The following is a 23,508-nucleotide window of genomic DNA, read 5'->3' on the forward strand; positions in this document are numbered from 1 at the left end:
TACTGATTTTCAGGCCTGCCTTTGAGGCAGCGCTATCCAGTGCTGCAACTTTGCTGTCCGTATGCTCATGCTGATGTGCCAGGAGAGCAATGTCATCAGCAAAATCGATACCCTTTGGAAGACAGGGTCATAATTCAAAATGATCTGGACAAACTGGAGAAATGGTCTGAGGCAAACAGGATGAAGTTCAATAAGGAAAAGTGCAAAGTGCTCTGCATAAGAACAATCAGTTTCACACATACAAAATGGGAAATGACTGTCTAGGAAGGAGAACCGTGGAAGGAGATCTAGGGGTCAGAGTGGATGACAAGCTACATGAATCAACAGAGTGACTGTTGGGGTGGGGGAGAAAAAGCAAACATCATTCTGGGATGCCTGAACAGGAGTGTGGTAAGCAAGACCTAAGAAGAAGTTCTTGTAATTCTCTCTGCTCTTCGCTGGTTAGGCCTCAATTGGAGTATTGTGTCCAATTCTGGGTGCCACATTTCAGGAGAGATGTGGAGAAATTGGAGAAGAGCAACACGAATGATGAAAGGTCGCGAGGACAGGAGCTGTGGGAGAGGACTGAAATAACTGGGCTTGTTTAGTTTGGAAAAGAGGAGGCTGAGAAGGGACATAACAGCTTTCAAGTACCTAAAAGGGTGTTACAAGGATGATGGAGAAAAACTGTTCTCTGTGGCCTCTGAAAATAGGAGCAATGGGCTTAAACTGCAGCAAGGGAAGTTTAGGTTGGACATTAGGAAAAAGTTCCTAATTGTCAGGGTGGTCAAACACTGGAATAAACTGCCCAGGGAGGTTGTGAACCTCCATCACTGGAGATATTTAAGAGCAGGTTACACAAACATCTATCAGAGACAAGCTGGAGGCTAAAGCCTTGCTCAGCCCTGGTGGAGTCAGATGCTGACCTGAGAAAGCCCTTCTCCAGCACAGCATCATCTCCTTCCTCATGTGCACCAAGTTCTGCAGGGAGATCTCAGCAGCATGCTCCCGTGGGGAGACAAGTTGGCTGCCAGGCCTCGGTCTTAGCCCAGGGTGACAGGGCTGAGGAGGAAGGGGCTTGGCCCACTGAACCAGTCATGCCCTCAGGCTGGAGGCCCCTTTACCAGCCATGGAGTCATAAACCCATGATGAAGCCAAACTCCATCCTGTTCCCTTGTCCCCTCACTGACCCTAAACAACACCTCTCACCCTCAGGTGCCAGGAGAGGGTCAGCCCTGCCCCAGGGGAGTGGGCCCTCCCTTCATGGACCAGGCCTGCAGGCAACAGAGCAGTGGTCAGTCCCGGCCCCATAAGGAACCCAGCTTGGGCCTTCCAGGGGCCTTGCCACCCCCAAATCAGCCAGAACTGGCTGGGCTGTTGCTGCACCTGTGCCCGGGCTCCTCCCCACCGCCCTCCTGCAGGAAACACATGGGGTCCCCAGGTGTTTCCTGCAGGACGTTTTCAGCCATGTCTGAGGAAGAGCGGATCTGTTGGAGTCATGGAGGAGCCATGTGCTAACCCAGCCTGTGCGGACACATGACTTGGGCTGCTTGCTGCTCGCCTTCTGAAAAAGGAAGCAACTTACTGCATGCCCTGCTAACCCCTTGCCCTCCCCTGCCTGCCCGGTACTGCTCCCTCACAGCCAGCTGTGCAGCCACTCCCCGCTGAGCTCCAAGGACAAGGGAGCTGCCCAGGCGTACTACATACCCCAGCCTGGTGCAAATCCTGCACTTGCATGAGCTGGGCCGGGCCGGGCTGAAGAGTTACTGATAGCACCTCAGGGTCATGTGATAGGAACTGTGCCACCCTCCTCCAGTTTCCTTAGCTGTCTGCAAGGCTAGATATCAGGCTGACGCATGAAACCAAACTGCAGCTAAGAGCCAGGCTGCAGTGGGGCCTGTGCAGTCTGCTGGCGGGGGGGGGGGCGTTTAGTGGCATCTGCTGGAGGGGGCAGAAAGACTCTAGCGCTGAGCCTGGGACCGTCTGGGAATGCTCCCGGTGTGCTAACGTGAGTGACGTGCGGAAACGGTCCCCTAGTGCCTGGGAAATGTGCAGAGCGGGGGCTGCACAGCGTCCCAGGGCCACGCTCTGAGCTCGTCCAGGCACAAGGGGAAGAGGCATGGAATTTCCCTTACCTGTGGGGAATAAGCTCTGAGCTTGCCTGTCCCCTGGCACACCAGCGGCAGCCCCTGAGCTTCCCCTGCAGTGTTCAGGGACCAGCTGCTGAGCTCACCCATAGCCACAGTAGAAGGGGCTGTCAGCGCACCCATGCCTGTAGCGGACAGGGGAGGGGTTCAGAGCTCCCCCATGCAAGATGAGGGAGGGGCACTCAGCTTGCCAATGCAGGACAGAGGACGGGCGTAGAGCTCACCCAGCCTGTGCAAGAGAGAGGATCACCCTTGTCCCTGGTGTTGCTGACCCTGGCAGAGGGCAGGGAAGGCAGCAAAGAGACGGGGTGGCCGGCACCTCCCCACCTGCAGTGGCTGGGCCCAGCTGATCCTGGAGGCAGCTCAGGGGCAGTTTGTGGGGACTCCAGAGTCCCTGGGGCAGCAGTACTTGCTCCCAAGGCCCAGGCTGTGTCTTTGGAGATTGGGCTCCTGGCCTGGGGCGTTCCCAGCTGAGCTGGGTCTCAGTGAGTCTCCCTGGAGAGGAACCCCACAAGGGGCAGGAGAGTCCTGCCCAAAGATGGCTAGGGCTGGCCTCCATTTTGAGCTTCTATCCTGCCCCCCATTTTGGCGGCTACATTGCAGCATGCCTGCCTGAATCTGAGCAACCCCTGGGACTACTGGCCCTGGCCCTGCTGAGGCAGGCCTGGCTTGCCACACACCCGGGGACCTGCTGAGTCCTTTGCTGTGTGCGGAGCTGAGGTGAAAATCCTACTGGGCCCTCCAAGGAGACACCACAGGAAAAAGACTACAACTCCCAGCATCCTTTGCATTCCAGGTGAGCACAGGTATGTGAGCAGGCTCTCACTGTGCTTGGGAGCTGAGTTGCAGGCTGCCCCGGAGCCCAGAGCTGCCCCAAGGGACGCTGCAGAGGCAGGTGAGTGAAGCAGAGAGGAGGAATTTGCAGCTGGCATGGACTGTGCAGAAACAGCCTGTAGAAATGCCCCCCGGCTTGGGCTGTCACACCACCGAGTGCCCGCGAGGTGCTGGGGGCACCGCAGCCATGCAGACAGCCCGGGAGTGGCTGAGGAAGAGGCTCGGGGTGCGGTTGTGGGTGTGCTGGAGTTTGGAACAGCAGCGAGTTGGCCAGAGCCCTGAAAGCAGAGGGGGCTGTCCTGCTCCCCCACTTATCAGCACACACAGCACTGGCAGGCTCAGCTGTCTCCCGCCTAAGCAGGGGGGCACTGACCTTGTGAGAAGGGGGATTGGGCTCAGGGAAGGAACCCACCCAGGAGCTCTGGTCAGTAAGGCCAGCTGGCGGGGAGGGGACACCTTCAGGGAGAGCTCCAGGTGCGGGAGCTCGGCACCACCAAATGGAGAGACGCTCCTGAGTTTCCCTGGCCTCGCAGGCAGGGCTGTGGCACAGCTCTCCTGGGGGTGTGTCTGCGCAGCAGGAAGGGCCCCACTACAGCCTGTCGGGACCCGAGTGCGCCAGAAATCGCCCCAGGAGCAGGACAGGGCACGTAGAGTGGGGAGTCCGGGTTAGCAAGGTGCCCATCCCCCTGCACTAGCAGAGGCAGCCGATGGAGCAGGAGCACAGGTAGGCACAGCCTGTGTCTGCTGGGACCATCCTACACCCTGCTGTCCTAGCAAAGCCTGGTGGGACTCCTCTGCCTTGGTGTACAGGTTCCTGGTGCCCTGGCACACCCGCACAGCAGGCACCAGGGCCCAGCCCTTTCCTAGAGGGAGTGTCTGCCTCTGACTGGGGGAATGGAGCCAAGCCAGCCTGGGCCGCTCCCTGCCTGGGCTTGCTGCAGGGAGGGTGTGAATGGGAAGGGCTGAGTGAAGTGAGGCTCCTGCTGCTGCTGCTGCTGCTGCAGCTGCAGGAGGGGAAGGAAGAGGCTGACTGGGCTTCACTTAACTCTTTGGTGCCCGTGGTTCTGTCTGGCGCTGGGTGCCAGAAGTACGTGGCCTGGCCCAGAGAACCAGCCCTGCTGCTCCAGAGGGCAGCCGTGAGGCCAGTCCTGCAGAGTGGAACCTGGGGCATCTTCCGTGGCCTGTGCTGCCAGCTGCAGCCCTTGCCCAGGCCTCTGGACTGCAAAGGTGTGGGGCGGGGGAGAACCTCCTTGTGCGAGGCGGAAGTATGCTGAGCTGCTGCTTGCACAATGCTTGTGTTTCGGTCAAATCGTCTCTGTGTGGGCTGCTGGGAAGCCTGGCACCTGTGGAGACACCAGCTCTCCCTTTGCTGGGCATGGAGGTGGATTAGGGCTTTGTGGGGCCCTGGGCCAGAGCGAACAAGGGCCCTGCCAACTGCAGTGCATTCCCCACTCAGCAGAGCTCAGCCATGTTCCCAGCAAGGCAGGGCTGGGTTTGTGCAGGGCCAGGCACAGACTTTCCCACTCACTCAGAGTGCAAAACGCTTCTTGATCTGTGTCCTCCTGGGGCCTGGGTGGGAGGGGGCTGCTCCTCCCTAGAGCTGGGCTGCACAGGGTTCCTGCAGGGAGCAGACGAAGGGGCTGCATTTACACCGGCCCAAGCATGGACACACAGGCTGTTTGTTCTGCTGAGGGATGCAAACTTGGAGTGGGGAGGGGGAGTGGCTCCTCTCTCCTGCCCCTTCAGGTGGGGAGCAGCCCTAGACACAGGGGAGGCCTCCGACCTGCCTCCTGGGGCTTGTCCCTGTGGGGTCTGAGCACAGAGCTTAGGTGCTGCAGGGCGGGGGCCCATGCACAGCATTGGCTGTGGGGTCTCTGGGCGGGCCGGCTGCAGGGGGATCGGGGCCGGGGGGCAGCTCATGCTGCGTGAGGTAAGGTTCCTGGGGCTTTGTGCAGAGCGAGTGGTCACTGGGGACAGACGGACTCACTCGCTGCAAACCTGCAGTGATGCCAAGGTAGGCCTGGAGGCGGGGCCCTGCCGTGCAGGAGCCGGGGCTGCGGGGTCTCTGGGCCAGCCAGCGCACAGGAAGCCGGCTGAGGTTGCGCAGTGCAGAGGATGTGGGTGCGCTCCTCAGCACTGTTTCTCTTCGTGAGCCGGTGTGTTTCCGCCTCCTTGGCCTCAGCTGCAAGGAAAGAGCCAGGCCGGGCGTGAAATGGCAGCAGGTGCGCTGGGGGGTGGCTCTGCTGCGCCTCAACTCAGGGCCCAGCCCTGGAGCAGCCTTTGCTGGGGGGTGCTATGGAGGCAGGCGTTGGGAGTGTTAAACCTCCTGGCTAGTGACTCCCGAGCCCCTCGTGACTTCCATCTTCCCCCTGGAGACGCTGGGGAGGGAGTAGCAGCTGCTTTGCTGGGCTGTGAGCAAGCAGGTCGGGGACCACCCCTGGGTGCAGCTGGCGACATCAGTCATCCAACCACAGAGCACAGCTGCCCTTGCTGCAGACGCAGCTGGGTCCTGAGCTCCCCAGGCGCTCCCTGGGCTCAGACGATGCCACGGCAGTTCCACTGGCAGCCAGGCGCTGCTGGCAGCCCCTCCTTTCTGATGCCTGTCCCAGGGAGGTCTCCTGCCCACCAGGCCGTGCTTGCCTCCCTGGGTGGGTCCGTGGGCATCCCAAGGGAGCAGGGTTCTCCCAGGGCAGCATCTTGTGGGCAGAGGGATCTGGCGTCTCCTCAGCTCGTGGAATCAGGCAGCGAGTGATCGAGCACAACAGCTCCAGCTGCCGCTGGGCCTAAAATTGTGGGTGCCCAGCTGGAGACCCTGGGGAATTGCCCCTTCCCTGGGACCAACCCCAAGGCAGCATCCACTGCCGGGTCTGCACTGCCGGGCTGCACGTCTGACTGGCTCACAGCTTTCATCTCCTCCTCCCTTCCTTCCTCTTCTCGGGACGGGTGTGCCACTCGACTGGGTGGTGGCAGAGGCCAGCACATGGGAACAGATTGGCAGCAGCTGCAGGTGGGCTGCACGGCCTGGCTCCGCCTAGGCAGCAGTGGATGGGAATCGCCTGGCCAGCACCTGCCGACAGTAAGCGCCCGTCTGCACTCTGCCGGGTGCCCCGTCTCACTCGCTCTGTGGGCTGGGCAGGGTCGGAAATGAGTTGGCGGAGATGAGCAGACGAGGGCCCCGCTGAGAGCTTGTTGTCTGCAGAGCTCCACAGTGCGGTGCTGTCGGGACCTGGCCCAGAGCTGCGGGCGGCTGACACGTGGAGATGGCCCAGCCGTTCTCCTTCATGCTGCATGTCCCAGAAAGCGGGGAAGATGCCAGGTGAGTGGCAGGGACCTTTGCCTCCCTGCTGCCTGGGAGGGGAACACACCGCCTTCTGGGCAGACTTGCGTTTCCAGGGTGCCCATCCCCAAGGCATCTAGGCTCCATTTACGTAACCCAGGACCACAGCAATAGCACCTGCTGGCCCATGCTGCTGCCTGCAGGGGTGTGGGCCTTGGAGACTGCCCACAACCAGGGAAACCTGGCCAGACACCCACTCGGGCTGCTGGTCTGCGGTGGGAGGGAGCCCCTCAGCCCAACCCCCTGGCCCTCAACAGACTCTGGCTGGCCCAGCCAGGAGACGTCCTGAGGAGTGAGGCTGGGGAACTCAGTGCCCTGGGGATACAGCGTGTCCCTCTGCAGACAGAACTGCCCCAGGGCAGCAATGCCGGGGACCCCTCAGCTGTGGCTTGGGGGCAGTTGCTCCCCGGCTCCATGCCCAGCCCTGCACGGTAGCGGCTCAGCCGGCCTCGGAAGCCTGCGGTGTTGGGTACTTGTGGCGTGCGGCTAGGAGTGCTGGGTCCCAGGTGCTGCTAGAGCCTGGCATCTCTACCAGCCCGTGCCCTGGCCACCTCCTGCCCTGAGCCTCGAGCTGTGGGTCCATCGCTGCGGGCCAGTGACTTGCTCAGCCTGCGTCTTGGCTTCCGCCTTCTCTGCAGCCTGTGCGATGAGCGTGCTGTGCAGGACTCCTTTCACCAGCTCCTCCAGGAGCAGTGCGTGGCAGAGCAGCAGCTGGAGCTGCAGGAGCTGACCCTTGGGGGCCGAGGTAAAGCAGGGCCTGCCCCGGAGGACGGGTGGTTTGCTCCCCCTAAGCTGGGGTGCCGCAGAAGGGGGCGGGTTAACGCCCCAGTGCAAACCCTCACTCGTGCTCCTGAGACGTGCCTGGATTTGCACTTGTCCCCTCCCGGGGGCCCAGGGAGCTCACACCCCTGTATGCTGGGAGGGAGGCCCCTCTGGGGACACCAAGGGCCCCCCGCTGCCCCCTTCATGCCCGGCACTGGAACAAAGCTGAGCCCCGGGGGCCAGGAGGGAGCAGCCTGTTCCTGGGGTGCCTCCGGCCAGTGCCATGGGGGCCAGCAGCTCACCTCGGGGCCAGGTGTCTGCAGGCGCAGGCCCAAGGAGCCCAAGCACAGAGCTGAGGCCATGGCTTGGAGATTGCTCCGGGAGCCCTGGGGAAGTCCCACTTGGACCCTGACAGCAGAGGTCAGTGCATTTCCTCCCCTTCTCCCAGAGAACCTGGCCTGCTCGGCTGCTGCAGTGGGCCAGGCTGAGGCCTGCGAGGAGCCCAAGCCGAGGGGACAGCACCCGGATTTCTCTGCGGCCACACTGCAGATCCTTGCCAGCATGCCCAGCCGCACCATCGGTGAGTGAGGCTCTGGACGCCCCAGCCTGGGCTCCTGCCCTGCCCCACCCCCAGCCCGGGCTGAGCCCTGCGCCGAGTGGGCTGAGGAGACAGGAGCCAAGAGCCCTTGGCCCCCCTCATGGCTGCGTGGCCGCGTGGTCCCGGGCCCAGCTGGTCGCCCCTCACTGCTCAGTGGAGCAGCCCCCAGGCAGAGCAATAATTCTCCAAGGACCAAGCCCACTCCACTCCCACTCCCCTGCCTGCCGCAACTGTGCCCTCGCCGACATTCGCCAGTCCACCTCAGCCCCACCCTGCGCCCCCAGCGCTGTTCCCAGCAACTCCTCCCTGCCCCGGCCCCGCGGCAGGAGGCAGCGCTCTGGGAAGGGGACCTGATGCCTCTGCCTGGGGCGGCCCCAAGGGCACTGCCAGTTCTGGGGGCCACCCGGCCCTGGCAGATCCTTGTGACCGGAGAGGGCAATCCGCTCACGTGTTCCAGGGCGCAGCCGCGGTGCCGTTATCTCCCAGTGCTACAATCGCACGGTCAGGCTTCGCCGCCAGAGCAGCCAGTCGCCGCTGCACCTCCTGCCTCGCTCGGCGCGGCCCAGCCTGCGGCAGTACGACCTGGAGCTGGACAGTGGCCTTGCAGAGCAGGACGGTGAGTTGCCGATGCTGGAGCTGGCGTGGGAGAGCCACAGGTGGCTCAGGGTGTGAGGGCATCCCAGCGCCCTCTCGGGATGAGGGAGGAGCAACATGACCAGTGGCCCCCATCACCCCCAGATGGCAGCGACGCTGAGCTGGGGCCATGGCCTGCCGCAGGATTTCTCCACTTTAATCCCTGCCCCGTCTCATTCCCCTTTGGCGGAGATGGGCTGGTCCTGCTGCCTCCGGGCACAGAGAGCCCTGTACAGCCCATCTCCTGCCGGGGCCCTGCTCTGCCCTGTGTGATCCTATGGCAGAGATGGGCTGGTCCTGCTGCCTCCGGGCACGGAGAGCCCCGTACAGCCCATCTCCTGCCGGGGCCCTGCTCTGCCCTGCGTGATCCTATGGCGGAGATGGGCTGGTCCTGCTGCCTCCGGGCACAGAGAGCCCCGTACAGCCCATCTCCTGCCAGGGCCCTGCTCTGCCCTGCGTGATCCTATGGCGGAGATGGGCTGGTCCTGCTGCCTCCGGGCACAGAGAGCCCTGTACAGCCCATCTCCTGCCGGGGCCCTGCTCTGCCCTGCGTGATCCTCGCTGTGATTCTCCTCCCCAGAGACACGGAGCCTGCTGGTGAAGGAGCTGCAGGGCCTCACAAGCAGCCAGAGGAACCACATGCTGCAGGCAATGCCCGTGAGCCTGGCAGAGAAACGCAGCATCAGGTCTGTCCCCACCAGGGAAAGCAGCAGGTGCTCTCTCCACCCTTGCATGAGTGCGTCTCTCCGGCCAGGGGCACAGGCCTAGAGAACGTGGGGGTGAACACAGCAGGCTGGGGCTGGCGGGGGGGATTGGCCCCTCCCATGGTCTCTCCTTATGGCGTTTTAGCTGTGGTGTGACAGGCCTGTGTGTTGCAGGCAGGAGCTGGGGGGACAGAGAAGTACCCTGAGGAAACCCACCAGGAGCAGGAGGCCTCTGTCCTGCTGTGGCCAACGCAGACACAACTGCAGCACAGTGAGTCCTGGCCCCAAAGCCAGACAAGGCCAGGCTGGGCCCAGGCAGCGCAGGGCAGGGAAGAGCTGAGCTTTGTCTGGAGCAACCTGGGTCCTCTCGCAGAGCCAAAGGCCCCGCGCTGCAGGGCAGGAGTCCCCGGGCGCCTCTCCCTCCCGCGCTCCCCACGCCCGGCCGGGGCCCTGGTAGAGGCTTCCCTTTGCGCCAGGCCCTGCCTCACTCCCATCTCTCACTGGGCGGGTGTTTCTTCCCCCAGCTGTTTATGAAGCAGTTTGGCTATTCGTAGCTGGACAGATTGCCCCAGGGTCTGTGGGAACAGGAGCCTGGCCTGACCTGGCCCCTCTGAGCCCTGGGGAGTGTCAGTCTCGGGGTTTCCACTGGGCAAGGAGCACGTTTCGGTCGGGGGGGGCACCCCAGATCTCACTGGCTGGGCAGGGCCTGTTAGTGCCAAAATTTCTCTCCTGTGTGCCAAGTTGTCCCCGAACGGCGCTGGGGCTGGCACTAGGCCAGGACCTGCTGGCGGAGCCCCGGTGCTTGTGGGCAGTGGGGGTGCCCTGCGCCCGACGGGTTGGTCTGTTCTCCTGCAGGTGTTGTGGCGTCTGTGGGAGGGGCCCCTCTCCCTCCAGCCCTGGCACCACTCCCTGAAGCAGATTGGTGGCCGCTTCGGCTCCAGCGTCTTGTCCTATTTCCTCTTCCTCAAGACGCTGCTTGCGTTCAACCTCTTCTTGTCCCTGAGCCTCTTGCTCTTCGTGGTGGCTGTGCAGGCCGCGTACCCCCCGGGCACTGAGGGCAGCCGGCTCGTCACAGGCCTCGAGCCCCTCTCCGGGGCGGTGAGTACTGCGCATCCCAGAGCCCTGCAGCAGCCTGGCCAGTGGAGTCCGGCCCTGTGGGAGCTGTGTCTGGGAATGGCCGGCAGAGCCGGGCCCCCCTCTCCCTGTACAGCTCCTGCACCCTGTGCTGGGCTGGATCCTGAGTTCCCCTAGAGACCACAGGGGAGGAGCAGCACCTGCACTGGTGCCTGGCCCCAAGCGTCACGCGAACCTCAGCAGGCAGGAGCAAGAAACCCGAGACAAGTGGGTTTGTCCAGCCTGTTCCTAAACCCCTCCAGTGACCACCCCCTCCCACAGAGCCTCCAGCAGCAGGGCCCACGCCTGTCCTCTCCCTGCAGGGCTACTTCACCCAGACTCTGATGTACTATGGCTACTACAGTAACTTCACCCTGAATGACCCCTGCGGGCCCAGCGCTGGCAGCAAGAAGTGCCAGTCTGCCAAGGGCCATCTCCCATACAACATGCCGCTGGCCTATGTGTTCACCATTGGGGTCTCCTTCTTCGTGACGTGCATCCTGCTGGTGTACAGGTAAGGGCCTCCCTGCCAGCCAGCTTATCTCCCTGGCGCCCTCCTCTGAGCCTCCAGCCCCAGCCTGATCTCTGGGCATAGGGCCCACCCCGTCCAGGCTGTTGCATGATTTCGGCTCCAAGACTTATCAACCCCCTGCGACACCCGCGGGCGGCTTGGAAATGCTGCTTTCCTTCTCTCTGTATCTGCACTCCCTGCCCGCTGCTCCTCCAGTATGTCCCGCTCCTTCGGCGAGAGCTACCGTGTGGACTGCATGTCGGGGCACTTCGCCAGCAAGGTGTTCTGCGCCTGGGACTACAAGGTGATCCACAGGCGCCCCGTCAGGCTGCAGCACGAAAACATCCGGACCCAGCTAAAGGCACGTGCTGAGCTCCGCCTGGCTCCAGACTTGGGGCTCGTTGAGATGGGTCAGAGCTGGTCACTGGGCTCAGGCAATGGCCTGAGGCGCTGCAGATGCAGGCTCCCCTCCTGGCTCTGCCACGTTCTCCTGTGGGACCTTGGGCAAGTCCCTTCATCTCTGTTGCACTCCCCATCTGTTAAAACCAGGGGGCAGCACTGCCTGGGCTGGCACGGCCAGGGAGCTGGCACACCTTTGGAATCAGGAACTAGGAGCTCTTCTGCCTTGTGTACAGGTAGCCCCTGGTCCTGGGCCCAATGGGCTTGGTGCACTGGGACCTGAGGGCACCACCCAATCATAAAGGCATGGATCACATTACAGAGTCAGCTCCGCAGGTAGGGGCCATGCTGCAGACTCCTGTGATCTCAGGCAGGGCTAGAGGCTGAAGCCGTGCAGCTGAAAGACGGGTGCGTCACACCAGGTCCTGGACCATTCCCCACGAACCCAGCCCTGCCCTGGTGTTGGAAACTCCCCCAGCTCCCTCAGTGCATCCAGCCTGGGTCCCTCCCCTCTGCAGCACCATTCGGCTGCTTGCTGACTCCATCCCACCCTGCCTCCTTCCTGGGCAGGTGTTCGCTGCTCCGGGCCTGCAGTGGGTTCCCAGGGAACGCTGTGCCTGCCTGTCAGCTCCAGAACCGCTGGAGGCTGCCAGGCACCATCGGGACAGTCGGTATCAGGGGTATTTTGCAGGAGCTGTTGGCAGAGTGGCAGACTAAGTCCTGCCCCATGAGCCTGTGCCGGAGGCTGGGCAGGATGCTGGTTTTCAGTCTGGCGTGGGCTCTGTCCCTGGGCACCGTTCTGGGCTGTGCCATGGCAGTGTACTTCTTCTCCAAACACATGCGCACGGTGAGTGCCGGCCCTTTGCTGGGGCCTCCTCAGCTCTCCTCCCCTAAGGCGCTGGCTGCTGCTTGCAGGGCATCCCAGGCCTTCCCCGAGCTAGCGGGCAGGTGACTGAGTTGTGGGGGCTGGGCTCTGCTAGACTGGTCGGTGGCTCCCTTCCAGTCAGGCGAGAGATGCCCTGGGGCAGAGCCAGGTGCTGCGTGAGCTTGGGTGGGTCTGAAGGCCAGTAACCCTTGTGGCCCCCTGCTTTGCAGGTACACCAAGACAGCCGAGACAGAGGCAGCAGCGAGGCCCAGCAGGAAGCTATTCTTCTGGCTCTGCCTGTGGTGGTGTCTCTGCTGAACCTGGTGATGCCCTATCTGTACAACCTGCTGGCAGCCTGGGAGAAGCAGGAGTCCCCAGTGCTGGAGGTGTACGTGGCCATCTGCAGGTGGGTGGAGGGAGGTCCCCACAGCCCCCTCCTAGGGACTCTTTCTGTTGCTCTTCGTTGCTGTGCAACACCCAGAAATCCGGCACTGGGAGCCCTCCCATCCCTGAAGGACCTGGCCTTGAGCATCCCCCAAGTGAGCTGGAGGACTTCTGCTTGGCAATGGTGGGATGCAGGGGCTCCTGGCTCAGGCTGCTGGCCTGGCCGCCCAGCGACTGCCACAGAGGAACACTGGAGATGCATGCAGCTGGTTCCTTCCCCCACCAGGCACTCTGCCTGGGGACCACGGAGCTATCTGTTCAGCCCTATGCTGCTCCCTCTCCCTGGTATGGGGCTGTGCTCTGACTTCTCCATCCTCTCTCCTTTGCCTTAAGGAATCTGATCCTGAAGATGATCATCCTGGGCCTGCTGTGCTACCACTGGCTGAGCTGGGAGATACAATATGAGCTGGAGACCCAGGTCAGTCGGAACTGGTTGCAGCCTCTGCTTGTGGAGAACTGGTCCCTCACAGCTCCAGGTCTCTGCACCCACCTCATAACCCACAGGTTAAGTGGCTTGTGTGCACACTGAGGGAAGAAGAAAGAGTTTACCTCTGCTAGCGCCGTGTGGGCAACTGAATGGGAATGACAGGGTGGCTCCCATTGGAGAGAGGAGACCTCGTTTCAGCTCTCTGCTGCCCAGGGAGGCTGGGACTATCTCCCACCCTTGGCCCCAGGTTATCAGAGTGGATCCCTGCAGTGTGACACCCTTCAGGGCTGAGTCAGCAGGAGTGCTGGAATGAAGCCACGAGAATTCTTCCACTCTGCTCCACACTGAGTAGGCCCCAGCTGGAGTATTGTGTCCTGCTCTGGCCACCACGTTTCAGGAAAGATGTGGAAAATTGGAGGAGATCCAGAGAAGAGCAGCAAGAGTGCCTGAAGGCCTAGAACACGTGGCCTAGGCAGGCAGATTTAAAACCGAGGTTTGTTTAGTCTGGATAGGAGAAGGCTGAGGGGGACGCGACACCTGCTTTCAAGTACATAAACGATTTTTACAAGGACAAGGGAGAAAAATTATTCTCCTTAACTTCTGTTAATACGACAAGAAGCAACTGGCTAAAATTGCAGCAAGGGCAGCGCAGGTTGGACATTAGGAGAAGCTCCTTGTCAGGGTGGTTAAGCACTAGAATAGATGTGGGATCTCCATCCCTGGAGGTTTTTCAGAGCAGGTTATGCAAGCGCTGTCAGGGCTGGGCTACTACCATGCAGCAAGAGAAGGGGGTGGACGTGATGGCGTCCCTTCCAGGCCTGCAGTTCCTGGATTCTGACTGGTGCTGGCCCTGGCAATGGCAGGGGTCACACAATGCAGCGTAACACAGGTCCCAAGTTCCCTCTTCGAAGAGGCAGTATTGGGACTCTGGGGCTGGCAGGCTTGGCTGGCGAGGGAGAATGTTGCTAGCTCACCAGTTGCTAGCCTCTGGGCACCAGCAGTCAGCGCTCCGCTGTCGAGGGAGGGGCGGGTCCCAAGGCGGGTGTTTGCAGACCTTCCTTGCAGGGTGCAGAAGAGCTGGTGGGAGGAGCAGCTCTCTCTGCCCACTTCCCAGCGCCATCTGCACCTGTTTTCCCAGTGCTGGGAGACGGCTGTGGGGCAGGAGCTGTACCGCTTGGTGGTGATGGATTTCCTGTTCACGCTCCTGGACTCCTTCCTGGGAGAGCTGCTCTGGAGGTAACAGTCGTGCGTGTGCAGCAGCAGCTCGGGCTTGCTGGGGCATTGCACAGCTTGCTTGCATGGTGGCTCTCTGGTAGAGTGACAGTGCGGGGTCTGTGTCCCGCCTCAGGCCCTGAGCATCTCTCTCTGGCAGCCAGGCTCATCTTGGAGAAGAAGCTGGGGAGCAAGCGGAGGCCTGAGTTTGACATTGCCCGGAATGTGCTGGAGCTGATCTATGGGCAGACCCTGACATGGTGAGGCATCTCTGGCTGCTGGCAGCTCACCAGCTTCCACCTGGGTGGGCACTGTGTCGACCCATTACCCTATGTAGCTGAAGCCTCTCTTGAGAGGAAGGGCAGTGTTACAAGCTGACAGGCAGCTGCCAAATGAGGCTAGTGCTTCTGGGTGCCTGAGGCAGGGGCTGACACGGAGCCAGGAGCAGCTCCCTGCACACACAGCTGCCTGGGGGCGAGGTCTCCCCAGGCGTGACAGCTGCCTGGCACATCGAGGCTGCGGTGCTGCAGCCTGCCTGGATGGCGAGGCAAATGCCATGACTGTCCAGGGGTCAGGGTGAATTCAGGATTAGGATTCCCTTGCCACCCTGGCCGCACTCCCACCAGTGGCCAAATAAGGCGTGTGTAGCAGCTGCATGCTGGCGTACCTATGATGTGCTCAGCCATCGCATTGGCATCCCAGTCCCTGCCTTGGTTTCTCTTCTCTCCCCAGCCCCTTTCTCACTGAGTCGCCCCTGTTTCTCCTCCTGCATTTCCTTCCTGCAGAGCCCCTCCTGGGACCGCATGCTCATCGCCCACCTCTTGCTCCAGCTGCTCAAACAGCTGACCTAGGCCTGGGGGCGAGAGCGACACGCCAGCCAGACGAGTCATGGGACTCTCCGGCTGAGCTGCATGGGTACCATTGCACTGGTCACACGCCACTGTGTGCAGGACTGCAGAATGGTTGCAGTGGGTGGGTCATCTTGTCAGGCAGCTGGATCAAGCCCCTTGGCCGCAGCGTGGGCACAGTATGTGGGTCACCTTGCTGGGCAGGCTGGATTGGGCCCCGGGCCAGGCAGTCTGAGTGCGGCATGTGGGTCACATCAGGCAGGCTGGGTTGGGACCCTGGCCCAGGAAGCTGGGTGCAGCACGGGGGGTCCCGTCGCCCGGATCGGGGCCATGGGCCAGGCAGGCTGGGTGCAGCACGGGGGTCCCGTCGCCCGGACCGGGGCCATGGGCCAGGTAGGCTGGGTGCAGCACGGGGGTCCCGTCGCCTGGACCGGGGCCATGGGCCAGGCAGGCTGGGTGCAGCACGGGGGTCCCGTCGGCCGGATCGGGGCCATGGGCCAGGCAGGCTGGGTGCAGCACGGGGGTCCCGTCGGCCGGATCGGGGCCATGGGCCAGGTAGGCTGGGTGCAGCACGGGGGTCCCGTCGCCTGGACCGGGGCCATGGGCCAGGCAGGCTGGGTGCAGCACGGGGGTCCCGTCGGCTGGATCGGGGCCATGGGCCAGGCAGGCTGGGTGCAGCACGGGGGTCCCGTCGGCCGGATCGGGGCCATGGGCCAGGCAGGCTGGCTTTGTGGGTTCTGCTGCTGTCGGACAACAGCCCATCTCTTGCCCTGCTGAACTGCAGGAGCTTCCCCTGCAGCTGCCCACGTCCAGCTGCAGTGCCCACCTTGGAAGGCTCCCAGTGGGAGCAGAGCAAGGCAGCAAACGCTGCCCCGTGGGGGGCAGGGGACAGGGCAGGGCTCCCCAAGGTGGCTGACTCTTTCCTGCTCCTTTCAGGCTGGGGGTTCTCTTCTGCCCCCTCCTCCCAGCTGTCCAGATCCTGAAACTGGTCCTGCTGTTCTACATCAAGAAGGTAAGGGCTGTCCGTCCTCGTCCTCGTCCTCGTCCTCGTCCTCGTCCTCACTAGCCCTGGCCCCTGCCGTAGTCCTGCCCCGGGAGGGCTGCCACTGCCTCCCCTGTCCCAAGCAGCGAGATCTAGAGGGTGGAGGAGGTCCCCACTTGCGTCTCTGTTTGGCTCTCTCCAAGAAGGGGGCGAGCTCCCTGGGGAGGGAGGAGGGGTTGAATGGTGGCCCCCACCTGCCCGAGCTCTCGCTCTCACTCCATTTCTGTGGCCTGGGACTCCCAGGCCCAGCGCACATGCCTGTCCCGAGTGCTGGCAGGCCCGGGGGGTGGGGGGCAGGGGCGTTTTACACGCCAGGTAACGCTGGTTTAACTCTGTGTCTCCAGACCAGCCTGCTGAAGAACTGCCAGTCTCCCAGCAAGCCGTGGCGCGCCTCTCACATGAGCACAGTCTTCATCACGCTCCTCTGCTTCCCATCCTTCCTGGGGGCAGCCATATTCCTCTCCTACACCATCTGGGCGTGAGTTGTGTGTCCTGAGACACGCCCCCCCACCGAGCCTATGCAAGAACAGAGCCAGGGAGCCCTGATCTGATGGCTCTTTCCTGCCCCACACCTCCCAGCCTGCCAGTCCTTTGGTCCCAGGCAGCCTCTGCATCCCACCTGCTCTCTGCAGCTGGGCCTGTCTCAGATCTGCCTGTTACTCACTTTGCACCTTAGCACTGTACTGAGGCAGCCCAGGGAGAGTTCCACAGGGAAGATTTAGTTGCCCCCAACTCAGCCCTGCAGTTTGTGCACCCCTGTGCCCTGCTGGGGGCAGACAGGGAATGTCCTGGGTCAGATCCCTGCTGGAGGAAGGTTTTTCTGGCACATGGCTGCAGTCGGGCTCCATGTAAGTGGCACAGGAAGCATGTCTGCATTGCTTCTAAGGTTACTTCTGGAATCCGCCCTCAAGGCACAAAGCCAGGTCAGGCGGTGGCACCAGAAGTCCTCTACCACAGCCAGCTGTCTGATTTTCACCTGCTCTTTGTCTGCACAGGGTGCGACCGTCCAAAAAGTGTGGCCCATTCCAGATGCAGGAGACCATCTACGAGTCAGGGATGGCTTGGATTCGAGAGCTGGAGAAATCCAGCCCAAACATTACTTGGTTCACCTGGATCCACCAGCACCTGGTGGAAAATACCTTCCTCCTGTTCTTTGTGTCGGGAGTCCTGCTGTGAGTACGAGCACGAAAACACACTAGGCCAGGCTGGACTCCCAGGCAGCTGCAAACAGCTCCAAGGATGGTGCCACCTGTCAGCTCCCCGGGGGTTCGGGTCTTTTACTTTGCTGTCGTGTCCCACGCCAGTGGGGCAGAGCGCCCTGCTGAGCCAGACTCGTGTCACGCAGGAGCGCTCCTGCCTCCTGGTCCCGCGCTGGGTTCGGCCTGGCCCTCGCACCCAGCACTGATTGCTCCTTATCCGGTCTCACGGCTGGAAGCCTGGGGCAGGGTGGTGGTGCTGCAGCTAGGACAGCCAATGGAGAGGCTCCCCTGGACCAGGTGGTAGAATTGCCTTTTCTGGTCTCGGGGGCCAGGCGTGTCTCCCCACTGCATAGCAAAGCATCTGCATTGCTGCTGGGTGGAGCTGGGGAGCTGCCCAGGTCCCATTCCTCGCAGCTGAGCACAGAGAACCTCCCTGGGTGCTTAGAAAAAGGGGTCTCCTACTGGCTGCGGGGCCAGCCCAGCTGTGGCCCTCCCCACTCTGCCTGGGAGAATGATCTAGCCAGAGCATCCGGCATGCGTGGGCCCCTCCAGAGTGGGCATCAGTCACTAGTGCTGGGCTCCCTCGGCAATCCATGCCCTTGCCATTGCAGAGCTGTGATCTACCTGCACATCCAGGTGGTGAAAGGCCAGCAGAGAATCATCCGCCTGCTGAAGGAGCAGATCACCAATGTGAGTGCCTGGGGCCTCTGCATGCGTCCTACTGCCTGATAGGGACTAGAGCAGCTGAAGTGGGCCTGTTTCAGCACTGGTACCTTAAAGCAGGCCCTACAGTGCACAGAGAAGGGCCTCTTACACGTGTGGGGAGAGGAGCTGGGAAGGCCAAGCCTGGAACAGGGCTCAAGAAAGAAAAGTTCGTGGCGGCTCTGTCACAGAGATGGGCAGGGCTGGGCTCCCAGGCCGCCATGTGCCACCAGCTGGGGATGGGCGACGGGAAGGTCACGTGCTGGTGCCTGTTCTGTTCGCTCCCCCTGGGGCGGCCATCGCTGTCGGAGGAGGGGACACTGGGCTAGGTGGACCCAGCACAGCCGTTCGTATGTGGAGAGGGTTTGTGAGGGCTATTGCTAATCGGCTGTAACTGGGGCCATACAAGTCATGGGAGCCAGTGGCTCCGCACTGATGCCTTGGGCACCGTGCTTATGGCTCAGCTGCCGGGAGACGCGGAATGTTGTCTGCTGGGTAGAGCACAGGTCTGAGGCCCAGGCATCCCTGGCCCCTAATGGCTGCCTAATATCAGACCCTGCTCACACATTCAGGCACCCAGATATTGATATTGGGGCCTAGTTCCTGGAGCGCTGAGCCCCTGCAGCACCCCCAGGATTTTGCCCGTAACTCCCAAGAGTTAATTTCTCTCCTCTTCTCACTCCAGTGCCCCATTCATGGGCATCCAGCACCTTGTTGCCAGGAGCCACAGCCCTGTCCTGCTCCCTTTGCTCACTGTGTCCTTCTGTTCCAGGAAGGAGAGGACAAGGCATTTCTCATTGAGAGGCTGCAGGGCATTTATGGGAAGCGAGAGAGACGCATCTGAGTGCCAGGTGAGTCCCAGAGGTGGATGCAGGTGGGCAGGAGAAGGGGTTGGACTGAAACTCCCAGAAGCTGATGCTCCAAGGAGAGGAAGGAAATGCTGGGGGGATTCCCCCAGTGCCTCGCTCTGTAAGTGGAAAAAGTGGGGCCTGGCCTGAGCCCAGGGCATCCATCCTCCCTGTGCCCCAACCAGCAAAGCTCAGCGCAGCTCGGGGAGGGAGCATTGAGAGCTGCAAAGCAAAGGGTGGCTGTGGGGTAGTGCCTGGTTCCTCTCCTGTCCCTCCCTCCCGTTGCTCTGTCCTCTCCCTGCCTCCTTCCCCCCACGTGCTCCTCTCAGCTGCAGCTGGTCCCTAACAGTGGTACCTCCTGCCAGACTGGGGGGCGGGAATAGAGCCACTAGCCTCCGGGAAGCCTCTAAGCCCAGACAGAAGCTGCGCAGCTCCAAGCCCCTGGGGTGTGGGGGGCAGCCTCAGATGTGCAGGGCCCTATAGATTGTAAGATTGACCCTGTGAAGGGGCACACAGAGAAGCAGCAGGGACTTGCCTGAGCTACTCAGCATTTTCTGAGCATCTCCTGCTCATACACCCCACCGCAGAGGAACAAAATCTCTACAACAGCGGCTGTGCCACAGCAGGGGCTTACATGGGCATTGCGTGCCAGCCTCAGCTTTCCTGCACATAGGCAAGCTGGCCAAAGTTCCCAGCTGCCTTTGCACCAAGGCAAACCCCCAGCTCTGTGGCTTCATTCACACCAGGAAACGGCTGCTCACGCCTCTTCCACGTGCGGCCTTAGCTTGGAAACCATGTCTCTTGTGCCTCCTGGCTGCGGGGCCATCCAGTCCCAGGCCCTGCTGTTCTTCGGAACGGACACGAGAGGGCGCATGTTGCCCTCCAGTGGGGGACCAGGCGAGTGCACAGGAGCCAGAGAAGAGACATGCCATGGGTCTGCGAAGAGCATTGTCCGCGTGTCTGGGCAGCGACCGGGAGCCAGGACCTCAGGGGCCCCAGGTGCTGTGGCAGCCCAGAGATCAGGCGATGAGAATGACCAAAGTGCTCTCTTTGTGCTGTAGGAATCCCTTGGAAGGAGCTGAGTGTGGGACCGGACTTTCTCTGGCCGAAGCCCCTCTTAGACAGAAGAGTAGGGGACAGATCCTGGCCTCTCCAAGCCCCCTCTGAGCCATCAGAGACTTGCTGGGCCTCCCAGGGCTGCACTGAGAGATGCAGACATGTTTCTGAGAAAACCAGTATTCAGACAGGCCCTGCCCAGCAGCTGCACTTGTGCGTTATCCCCAGGTACAAGCCTCTGCTACAGCCACGTGCTGGGCCTCGCCACTCTGTCTTGTGGGAAAACTGCTGAGACTTTGCCTTCCAGAGCCCACCCAGGCTGTGAGGCACTGCTGGAGCCGAGCACATCTGTGCCAATGGGTCTAAAAGCAAGGGTCCAAACCAGTCTCTCTTGTTACACTGTGATGTTTAATGCTGCTGGGATCTTCAGCTGATGTCTGTGGAGCCACAGATCCCCAACTCGGCTGCCCCAGCAGCTGGGTAGTTTTAGCAAGCCGTTCCCACGGAGACATGTTAGCTCCATCACTATTAACCACACTCCCGTCTGCTAAGGTAAGAGTTGGGAGTGTGAACAGCATGACTGTTTCTTCCGTTGTTTTCAAGTTCTTCCACAACGGGTCCAGCTACTTGGTGGGGAGTGTTTCCCAATGGTGGGGGGCTGTGAAAAGAGAATCTCACATGCAGCAGCTCATTTTGATACCCAGGCATGGGAAAGCGTCCTCACCTTGGATCTCAGCCAGGCTTCTCTGTCCCGGTAATCCTCTGCCCAGAAAGTCTGCCCCTAGGAGCTGCATGCTCTTGTGCCCAGTTACAAGCCCATCCTATGGCTCTGCTCATGGGCATCTGGCAATGGCTAACTGTTTTTCACTGGGTGAGCCAAGTTCCTGGGATAAGATGTGACAACCTCCAGAAGAGACATAGAAGGAATTAAAAACAGACTCAGCAAACTCCACAGCTATCACCAAATGTCAAGGCTGAGCAGTCTGGCAAGAAGCTTGGCTTCCTGTTGCCTAACAAGAGCATGATTGCCTGCCATGGGGCACACTGTTACGAAGCAGGGCTTTAAGCCTACACCGGTTGGGTGGTCTACATTTTACCAGCCAAGTATCAAGTGTGAACTCTTCAGGCACTACAACAGCCTAACCATGGACTCTCACACAGTCTCCTTGGGCACTCCAAGCTAGCTTTTCCCCTAGGCAAGCTGGACTTAGTGATTAAATGACTCGTGATTTTTAATGTCAGAGACCAAGTTACTTCCAGTCCCAGAGGACCGGTCACTTATCCCAGATCAGTTGCACGTCAGATCTTACACCAAAGAGAACACTTGTAGCCAGCATTTGTGATAATTTGAGGGCTTGGGCAGCTACCCAGGAGAGATTCAGGTGCTGTCCAGATGATTAGCAGAGCTCTCATAGTGCCCACAGCTGGCAGCATGTCTTTCTAGGGGTGGTGCACATCTGAACATGCCTTGGTGCACATAAAATTTATTCTGCCCATGGGTGGAAAAAATTAGAGGGAACATTGTAGCCAATCGTGTAAGAAACTGTCTATCGTTTTACTAGGAAAAGGAAATAAGAGCGTTATTTACAGGTCAAAGTGGGAAAATACATACAAATGAGTTACAGCACAGTCTCACGTTTCAAAAGGAAATTGCTGTTTCCATAATAAGCAAATTCTGCACCTCTTTTTGGGCTAGTCCAAGCCAAGCACTGAGGATCTTTTGCTTGTGCTTAATAACCCTTGTCCCTCAAAGTCGAAGCAGCATAAAGCTCCAGGTTCTCATTATGGCTTTTTTAATCCCTTTCTTCCTTGTGCTTGGAGTTACAAGTTCAGGGATGGGAGGAACACGGCTGTACCTCTCCTGTTCACTCTGTGTGTTGGGGAGGGGGTGCAATCAACAGTCTTGTCCTCTGATGTCCCCAATGGTACATCTGGTGGTGATGAACCATCTTTTCTTAGGGAGGAGATAACACCTTCTGGGGCAAACTGGTGTTTCATACTTGTTGATGCTTCTCTCCTGCCTGGTGATTTACACAGTAAACGTCTCACTACCATCCCTTATAAAATGGGAAAGTGAGATTAATGTAGGCAGCAACTTATAAGTGTTTGAGTCTGAACACTAAATACAGGTATGTAACTCTAATACCTGCGTTAACAATCCTAACCCAGCAGGGAGCCAGCCTGAGTCGAGTTCTGTATTGATCAGTGTCACTTGGGACTGGGGGCCCTGGCATGAGCAGACACTTTGTCTGCCAGCATCGCAGTGCCAGTGCCCCAGCCAACAGGAAAGGAACCATGTCATCCTAGCTGTAGGAGTCAAGTACCTATTAAAATGCCTTCTCGCTCCAGGGATGGCTCCAGATTCCCCTGCCTCCCATTTCCTGTGTGTTCAGAGCAGCAACAAGTCACATTGTGTGTCAGGAGGTGGTGTCCTTGGAACCCCTCTCACCTTGCTGCCCTACAAGTCACCTGGCTGCAGGGTATCCTCCTCCAGTGACCACATTAACCTTGTGATACCTATGGACAGGCGAGAGCCTACACATCATCATACTTGTGCGAATGGTGCAAGGGTGCCAAAAGAGGGGAGCTAGGGGGAATCTGTAGCTCCCCCTAAAGTTTGACCCCCCCCCGATTTCTTACTTGACATCTGCTTACCGCATACACCCTAGCGCCAGAGGCAGCTCTTAACTGCAACAGACCGTGCTACTCCCAGCTTTGCTTTGGGGCAGGGAGTTTGTTTAGGAATAGAGAGAGGCAAGTTGATTAAGATACCAAAGGGTTTGTCATTCAAGTAACTGAAGGGTGGTGCGGTGATCATGAAAACATTGCCAAGTACTCCACTTACGACAGGTAGAAAAGAAATGGCATAAATAGCACTGTGCTCTGGGGGTCTGCATGGACCACTACTGTGCAACTTACTCCTACTTGGGCTTGAAAAAGGGGTAGCAGAGGAGCAGCAAATTGCAGATGATACAAAGTTACTCAAAATATTTAAGTCCAAGGCTGACTGCAGAGTTACAAAGTGATCTCACAAACTGGGGGACCAGGCAACACAGTGGCAGATGCGATTCAAAGCTGATAAATGCAAAGAAATGCACATGGGAAAATATAATCCCAGCTGTACATACAATGAGGTGTAAAACAGCTGTTACCACTCAGAAGAGAGAGCTTGGAATCATTGTAGCTGTTTCCCTGAAAACATCTGTTCAATGTGCAGTACTCATCTAAAAAGCTGACAGAACATTGGAAATCGTTAGGAAAAAAACAGATAATGAGACAGAAAATATCATATTGCCTCTGTATAAAGTCATGGCATGCCCATATCGCGACTACTGCATGCACATCTGGTTGCCCTATCTAAAAATATATATTAGATTTGGAAAAGGTAAAGAAAGGGCTACAGAAATGATGAGGGGTAAGGAACAGCTTCCGCATGAAGAGGGATTACGAAGACTGGGACTTTTCATCTTGGAAAAGGATGGGGCGGGGGGAGTGTGTTACAATCTAGACCATTGTGAATGCTGTGAAAAAAATAGAATAAGGAAATGTTATCTAATCCTTCACTAACATAGCACAAGAAGGTCACCCCATGAAATGCATAAGCAGCAGATTTAAAACAAAGAAAAGAAATTCTTTCTTTCCAGTCAACCTATGGAACAATTCATCAGGGGATGGCGGAAAGGCCAAAATCATAACAGGGTTCCAATGAGAACAAAATAAGTTCAGGGCGGACAGATCCACCAATGGCTACTAAGCCAAGATGGGCAGGGCTGGGAATGGGTGATACCTCATCTGATAATTGCTTATGTCTTCTGATGCACCTGACCTTGGCCACTGTCTGAAGACAG

The 23,508-nt window shown here is 59.6% G+C and overlaps 1 protein-coding gene across 5 annotated transcripts; it reads left to right on the plus strand.

Moving 5' to 3' along the window:
* The first annotated feature begins 1,940 nt into the window (after positions 1–1,940).
* On the plus strand, positions 1,941–22,800 carry TMC6 (transmembrane channel like 6). 5 transcript variants are annotated; one of them, XM_075014944.1, is made up of 22 exons: positions 1,941–1,987; positions 2,923–3,021; positions 5,931–6,276; positions 6,936–7,042; positions 7,508–7,639; positions 8,115–8,273; positions 8,871–8,976; positions 9,169–9,265; positions 9,850–10,092; positions 10,431–10,621; positions 10,835–10,979; positions 11,709–11,864; positions 12,113–12,288; positions 12,660–12,744; positions 13,892–13,989; positions 14,130–14,225; positions 15,750–15,825; positions 16,200–16,333; positions 16,851–17,027; positions 17,666–17,744; positions 18,529–18,607; positions 19,666–22,800. In XM_075014944.1, the coding sequence occupies exons 3-21, from the start codon at positions 6,221–6,223 to the stop codon at positions 18,598–18,600; spliced, it is 2,385 nt and encodes a 794-aa protein (XP_074871045.1). In that variant the 5' UTR covers positions 1,941–1,987; positions 2,923–3,021; positions 5,931–6,220; the 3' UTR covers positions 18,601–18,607; positions 19,666–22,800. The 5 variants fall into 5 exon arrangements, with proteins under 5 accessions (XP_074871045.1, XP_074871047.1, XP_074871046.1 ...); XM_075014946.1 differs by having other exon boundaries at positions 6,097–6,276; XM_075014945.1 differs by having other exon boundaries at positions 6,160–6,276.
* The last annotated feature ends 708 nt before the right edge of the window (positions 22,801–23,508 follow it).

The sequence above is a fragment of the Carettochelys insculpta genome, chromosome 20 (assembly GCF_033958435.1).
Source record: "Carettochelys insculpta isolate YL-2023 chromosome 20, ASM3395843v1, whole genome shotgun sequence".
In the NCBI taxonomy this organism is placed as follows: Eukaryota; Metazoa; Chordata; order Testudines; family Carettochelyidae; genus Carettochelys; species Carettochelys insculpta.